The sequence below is a fragment of the Solanum tuberosum genome, unplaced genomic scaffold (genome assembly GCF_000226075.1).
Source record: "Solanum tuberosum cultivar DM 1-3 516 R44 unplaced genomic scaffold, SolTub_3.0 scf00118, whole genome shotgun sequence".
NCBI classification, from domain to species: domain Eukaryota; kingdom Viridiplantae; phylum Streptophyta; class Magnoliopsida; order Solanales; family Solanaceae; genus Solanum; species Solanum tuberosum.
The window spans coordinates 1227199-1234759 of NW_006239043.1; the positions used below are offsets into that span (position 1 = coordinate 1227199).

Consider the following 7561-nt stretch of genomic DNA (forward strand, 5'->3'; position numbering starts at 1 on the left):
ATTCTTCAACAGAAAGATGGGTTCTTTAGGTCTGATACAATCAAGTGATGCAGCCCAGACTGCTAAGTGGCTATGTTCAAACATGCAGAAGCTTCTCATTTGATGTCACAGGTACTTGGTTGTCTACACAATTTTTTTTGTACAAAATGGAAGAACTAGTTATCGACTTGTCATTTATGCCTGTCAGGCAAATGCATTTGACTCTTCATACAAACATTTTGCACAACGAAAATGTCAAGTACGCGTTTGGACATAGATTTAGTTGAAACATGAAAACAAAAGTTTTTGAAGTTGAGCTTGGACATACATTTCACTTGAAACAAATCAAGGTTTTGTAAGTGGAAGAGTTCACTTGAAAAATTGATCAAATCAAATTTTCAAAGGTGAAAAACTCATCTAATCAAAAAATCATTCCAATGTTGAACCAAACAATGATTTGAAAATATCTTTCGAAAAAAAGGAAAAAAGTCAACGTCCAAACGGTACTTGTTGCTGCCTTTCATTTGGTAGACTGAGGTACTCCCTAACATGCAGCCCAGCTCAAAGCAGTCAAACTTATAAATGAAAATTAGGACAGCAAAGTAAATTGAGCAAGATATAAAAGCAAATGGAATCTCAATTTTCCTCTTTTTTTTTTTTTTTTTTTTAAGGAACTAAGATTTCACAGAGATGCAGTTAAGAGTTGGAATAACATCAGCTTGCATTTACACAGCTTTAAGTTGGGCTCATTGGACTTCCCATAAACTGCAATGTGCAAAGCAATGACTATGGACGAACTTGGCTTAATCTCTTAATTAGAGACATTTTGAACATTAGAACCAGTAATTCCAAAGCAATTAACTGGTAGCACGTGAACACCGGATGATCTCATATCTGCTTCACCCCAAACATATGATGCATGTGTTGAATCTCCGCTAAGCCCACGTTTTTTCCCTCCAGGTGAAGATCCTTCTAGAGGAAATCCAGCGGGGCTCTCATGCGAAGTTAAGCAACTTTCAGTGGAACAATCCGTGCGTTGTGGATGGATTCTGGGGGAAACTACTTCTGGACCATGGACTCCAACAAAGTCAGCAGACTCCGAGGGGCACAATCCATGTGGATTACATAAAGGGCTAAGTTGTGTCTTTGTATTTAGTCCTTGGTAAGTCTCTTGGTAATTTTCAGTAACTACATCACCGATGAATTGATCAGCGAGCATTTTACAGGCCTTCTCCAGCATGGTAATATATCTTTGTTCAGCATCCTGCCGAATTTGCAAGTGCTTCTCGGCCTGTATAACAAAAAATATAATGAATTATCAGCCCAGATTAAGAACATGTTTATCTGGACATCTTTTTTGAAAGGTCAACTCCACGTATTTATTTTGAGAAACATTCAAATGCAATTTACTCATCCGATGTATGCAGAAAGCTTACTTCAACTTGGAGGTGCAATTTACTTTGCACTTCCATTTGAGCTCTCAATGCCTCCTTGACTTCAAAACCTCTGAAGAGTGAAGACATTATACAATCTTAAAACTAGAAGGTGCATTTCAAGCAAAGCTTAAGCAGAAGCATGACTATATAGTTTATTAGGGTAAGGTAAAAATAAATAGTAGCCGTCTTAGTTATAAGATGAATCCTTACTCATTCAAGTCTGATGCAGGCAACTGCTGAGGAGTACCACCAGAACAAGGGCTTTCTAATGAATACGTAGCTGTAAGTCCTTCAATGATGAACAAGAACCCAGTTTAAATATAAAAGAAAAATTCAAAAAAGAGCTTCTTCCTAGAGCCTTCCTGCACTGATCTGATCTCACACATAAACAACATCACGGTGTCTTCTTGGTTATTCTGTAAGCTCCACATATCACTGCCCAAGTTTATGATATTCTTCCTGCATTTTTTCATTTTTCATCTTTTGGCTTATCTAAAGAAGAAATGAGGGGGTAAATGGAGTTGCTGGAGTCTACATTCCAAATCAGTATACCATTGTTCCTTAACTATTCCTTTCATGTAAAAAAAAAAAAGAAAAAAGAAAAAGAAAGACTAAAGGTAGAACCAGAAATAACAGAAGAGCAAGCTGTTTTTTGATGAAGAACAGAAGAGCAAGCTGTTTACATCAACCCTGAGGCCTCGGAAGATATATATCTCAGCCAGACAGCCACTAGGCAAGTTTTGAAGTTTAATTAACAATATATACTAAGAGACTTATTTTTTCTTTTTCTTTTTGAAATGGTAAAGGTTATATGTCAACTGCCAAGAGACTTGTGGAACTACAGGAGCAACCACGTTTCCAGTTATAGGAAAATGGGGGTCAACTATACCTACCATCTTTTGAAGCCTCATCAAGATCTTTCTGAGATTGCTTACCTAGTCGGTATTTCTGCAGTGAACAAACAACATCATATTTAAAAATTGATCAAAAAACATTTGATTTTAAGTTCAATAGAAAACATACATGTTTTGCTCCATCCGCCCACCTCCTCCTTACATTTGGGACTTAAATGAAGGATGTGGGGTGGGCCTGTGAGGCAAATAAGAAAAACTAATGTATTCTAATAGACCTGAAGGTGGCTCTTTAGGTGGAAGAGAGTCAGTCCCTTGACACCCATTGTCCGCATTATTGCCTTTGGAGTAGCTTCTGCAAGTGATATTGAAAGCATAACCATGAGAAAAGCAGGTGTTCCAGCCAAACTAAAGACTTTAATGCAGATATCAACTATGCAACCATTATAGTAACACCAACAAGTAATAAAAATCTCCCCCCAACCCCTGGAAAAAAATCTTCCTCCTATCGGCATCTTATGGTTCATTTGGTTGGCAAAGTCTATAACAAAAAAATTATAAAATCCAAATACAGATAATAAAGCCGAGAAAAGGAGAAATCATCCAGCAAGATAACTTGCCTTTACTTGAACCAAAAAAAGAGCAGAACCTTGTATTCAAGTAAACATTGCTACTGATTCGATGATCCCTATATGGCGTGGTCAAGGAGAATTAATTGTAGGGGACCTTTTCAAATGAAACAGGAGGTAATGGCGGCACTAATTTAGGCTAATTAATAAAACTAAGCACGTGCAATTCAGAGTGAGACAAAGGGTTATTCTTTTGCCAAGCACAACTAACAAGAGAAAGCAGTTATCTTATCACACCAATTCGAACGAATATGTAGGTCTCTACGAATATTAAGATCTTTCCCCAATAAGTATATCTGCCTTTTACCTGATCTACACATGTCAGATAGCACCTGCCTATCTTGTCTTGATTGCATACTGGTACTGGAAAATTATGTTCCGTTGCCAGCATAATATAGTGTTTGCTCAAGGCAGGGAAAGAAATGGTAAAGGCAGAGACTTAAAAGAACTGCAGTACACCAGCAACAGTTCATTTGGTACCAATGGTAACAAACTAGCACCAAATTCAGCTTTTTTCAACTCTTCTCCAACTTAAGCCATTACCTTCTCTTCCACAATACGAACCCATTTTTCCAGATTTTCCCAAGCTTATCCAGTTAACACTAACCATGAATCTGCCCTAAGAAATCAACTTTTTGGGTTATGGGTAATAGATGGTTTCATTTCCAATTTCCAAACTCACCCAAGATCAATGTCCTGGGGCTTTGAAAAACTTTCCCCTCTTGTCAGTCATGCGAAAGAGAAAAGCATAGAAAACTGCCACAATTGGTTGGTAAATTAAGCTCAAAGTGCACACTTTAGAGTAGAAAGGCGTAAAATAAGTAATCGAAGCACAAAAACAATTATAGAGGTAAAGGAATTAAACTAAACGTGTTTGTGTCATTCTTTTCAAAAATTGGTACATAAACTTGTTTATGTCATGTAAAAGAAGAAGAAAATATTTTGTGGCTACTATGGAAAAGCCAAACTAGATGCTATTTCTGATGACTCTTCATCAAGATGATAATTCCGATGTAAAGAGAACCAATATAGAAACCAAATTGAAATATTCATACTCTGTAGGAGTCATTTAGATGCATCACTACTGCTACACTAGCATTTTGAACATGTGTCTTTCTATCTATTATGGCATTGGTCAAAATTAAGCAAGATTTTCAGAGAGGGTAGAAAAGGGACTTTACGTTCTCTTATCCTCCCAAATAAGGACTAATAAACTGAATGTATCTTGAGTTAATAAGAAGGTCTCCAGCTTTTTAATTCTCCCAATAATTTTTAACGATTTTTTTGAAAGTTCAATAGTTTTCTTTTTCACACCTCAGCGTAATTCTTCTTTTTCTCCAGGATAAAGGCTGTTAGGTATGACACTAGGCTGATTTCAATTTGTAAATTATTTGTAGTGAAACCTCTTAATTTCCAACTTGCACATACCACCCATTAGTCCATTAGGTAAGGTTTTGGTAGGCTAAATGGAAATATTTCAGCAATTTAATTAAGGTATTTTTTTATAACCAAGAAATCCCAAGTGCCCTTGGCGCACATCTCGAAACTCATTGGATAATGGGCCCATCCCTCTAACCTTCAGCAGGACCCGTAGTAGTTTAACTATGGTAATGGGGTTGGGTGTGGGGTTTGAGGAGAAAGGAAGTGGATAGATCTAATGAGTAGATTGGACCTAAAGGTTTTGTTCTGGTTAAAACTCATCTTAGCTGTAAGTTTTATCTGCCTCATCTCAACCCTCCATAGATGCAAATGCTAGCCATTCGAAATCTACACAACAATTGGCTAACCAATAGTAAACTATCTCATTTCTCAGCCAAACAAGAAACAAAAAAACATGTACTAAATGCTAAATGTAACACAATACATAACTTATAGATCCTCAACATTCTAAAAAGTTCAAAAACCAAAAAAAGGGGTAAACAGAAAAAGGGCAAATGAAAAAAAGAGAGATTCTTTGCAAGCTCAGCAGTTTTCCCTTTACAGTTTACACACTCCCAATGTAATTCTTCTTTTTCACTTCAAAGCAGCCTCCTGACTGGAAATGCTTTTGCAATTTAACTATGGTAATTGAGATTGGGGTTTTATTTAACTTTTTTCCCATTATTGCTAACTGCTTCATTCCGGTCAAAACTCATCTTAGCTGTAATAATAACTTCCAAGTCTCAAAACCCTCAAGGTTGCTCAAACAGTAAACCCTCTCTTCACCTCCAACCTTAAGTTTTCATCAATGGAGCAAAAAAGGTGGGAGCTCAAAAAGTCTAAAGCCTCATCTTAGCTGTAAGAATAACTTTCAGGTCTCAAAAGCCTCGGGGTTGCTCAGACGGTAAACATTCTCTACATCTCCAACCTTAAGTTTGTGGGTTCGAGTCAAACCTTAAGTTTATGTGTTCAAATTACCAAGGGAGAGCATAAAAAAGGTGTGAGCTCAAAAGGTCTCAAGCCTCTATAGATGCAAATGCTAACCTTCCAAAATCTACACAACAGTTGGCAAACCAATAGTGCACTACCTCATTTTCTCAGCCAAACAAGAAACAAAACAAACATCTAAATGCTAAACATAACACAATACATCAACATCATAAAGATCCTCAACATTCTTGAGAAGTTCAACAACAACAAAAAAACACAAACTTGATAAGAGGGGCAAATGAGAAAACAGAAAATACTAACTACTGGGTCCGCCAAGTTGAGTAACAGCATCAATGAATCGTTCATGAAGATCAGCAGTCCATCGAAGACGAGGTTTGGGATCTGAAGTTAACACAAGACAAGGGTCTCCATTAACCCTATTATGATGATGAATCCCGACATTAACATCACACCCATGAATAAATTCATCTTCTTGCGATTGAATCAATCTGGGAAACATTGAATCAACACCTTTTGCTTCTGTAATCGAATTTCAACAAGTTTTACTGTATCGATTAAGCAATTTTCATAGAATTGAATGCAGATTCAAAGGGTAAGTAGAAAATTTTGGGGTTTTCGCCAACCCCAAAGTCAAGAATGAAATGATTCGGTACACAGTGATGTGATTTGGAGTTTATTACCCGGCGGTTCTCCATTGTTTAAATTGTGTAACCAAGATTGGTTTTTTTTGACACCACACCCGTTTGCACGCATTTCGATTAATTGATAAAATACTTGTATTTTTGTTATTAACAAGTATCGGGTAACTTTGATCATCAAAATTAGGAGATATAAAATTTATGAGAATTTCTTCATTATTTTGTCTGTTGTGAAATTTGAATGCGAACAGTAAAATTTATGAGAATTTCTTAGTTATTTTGTTTGTGGTGAAATTTGAATGCCAACAATAGTGTTCTATTGAAAAATTAAAATATTAAATAAATCGAGTTGATTCGGTTCAAATTTTATATTGCAATATCTTGGTAAGCCTGAAATTTGTTTTTAAATTTTTTGTGTATTTAATCAAAATTTTAGTTATCAAAACTCTATAACCGAGAATCGAATCAAAACATCAATAAAAAAAAATTAAATAAAATCAAAACATCAATCTTTTAGGTGTATCGTCTTTAATTATGTTATCTAAGTGCATATGCTTTTATTAGTAGTGAGAGATTTGATTTTGTGATTTTTATAAGTTTGTTTTTAGTTTTATGGAGTATCTTTTTTGTAAGAAAAAGTTTATTTTTCAATTTTTTGGTAAAGATTGTATACTTTTTTTTTCTTCTATTTCTAAAGAAAGAGAAGAGGACAGTTCTATAATTTGTCCAAATATAGAAAGTCTAATCATTGGCCCACCAATGAAAGAAGGACAAATTATTTTCCCCATTTATTGTCTTTTTGGAGGAAAAAAAAAGCTACTCCCTCCGTCCCTATTTACTTGTCCATATTTCCTTTTTTGGTTGTCCCTATTTAGTTGTCCATTTTGACAAATCAAGAAAGGACAACAAATTTTTTCCTATTATACCCTTATTTACACTTCTTGAAAATTGTAAAAGTGTATGTTGTTTCCCTCCAATTTATTTCACTTGAATTCAAATAAGTGGTTGTAATTTTGAAGTGAAAAGTTGTCATAAGGGTAAAATTGTAACTTCACTGTGCTAATCATTGTTGCCTTAATTTGTGTGCCATTTCTAAAGTGGACAACTAAAAAGGGACGGAGGGAGTATGTATTATGTAACACTATCCATCAACATTTGAGTAGACCACTTGTTTTAAAAAAAAATTGCTATTGACTTAAACATGGGTACACCTAAGTTATTTTATTTCTACGAGATATTTATAGTTTTTATCATGTAATTAATTCTATCTATTAAGACTCGAAAAGTCACATAATATATTTTTGCTTTTGTTGTTGAACTTGAAAACTCGTGGTTCTCCATAGTCCATGCATGTTATTGACCATTAGATCACTTGAGACAACGTGATTCTTCTAACACTTCATTGATCACTAGGTAACATTAAACTTCATAATTCTTCTCATTTTTCACTGACCACTAGATCACTAGGTAATTGCTTAAATCACGAATAAATCTGTTCATATTGTTGGTCGCAAGCGATGAAACCACTAGATCACTAGGTAATTGCTTAAATCGCGAGTAAGTCTGCTCATATTGTTGGTATCAAGCGAAATAAAGGAGAAAGGTAGAGATAAACTAACAATAAAAAATTAGTCTATTTATGATGAATCCTCACAATG

The 7561-nt window shown here is 35.2% G+C and overlaps 1 protein-coding gene across 2 annotated transcripts; it reads right to left on the bottom strand.

Annotated features, from left to right (window-relative positions):
- Positions 1–598: 598 nt before the first annotated feature.
- LOC102590000 (uncharacterized) lies at positions 599–5947 on the bottom strand. 2 transcript variants are annotated; one of them, XM_006350168.2, is made up of 6 exons: positions 5566–5947; positions 2545–2621; positions 2351–2363; positions 1626–1704; positions 1416–1485; positions 599–1270 (listed from the first exon to the last, which is right to left on the bottom strand). In XM_006350168.2, exons 1-6 carry the CDS (start codon positions 5762–5764, stop codon positions 791–793), a joined length of 918 nt encoding a protein of 305 aa, XP_006350230.1. In that variant the 5' UTR covers positions 5765–5947; the 3' UTR covers positions 599–790. The 2 variants fall into 2 exon arrangements, with proteins under 2 accessions (XP_006350230.1, XP_006350229.1); XM_006350167.2 differs by having other exon boundaries at positions 2309–2363.
- Positions 5948–7561: the final 1614 nt, after the last annotated feature.

Coding starts and splice junctions, on each gene's coding strand:
- LOC102590000 (XM_006350167.2), bottom strand. CDS start 5,764: ATGTTTCCCAGATTGATTCAATCGCAAGAAGATGAATTTATTCATGGG. Junction 2,364..2,544: donor ACCTAAAGAGCCACCTTCAG/GTCTATTAGAAT, acceptor TGTTCACTGCAG/AAATACCGACTAGGTAAGCA. Junction 1,705..2,308: donor TGATGAGGCTTCAAAAGATG/GTAGGTATAGTT, acceptor TCATCATTGAAG/GACTTACAGCTACGTATTCA.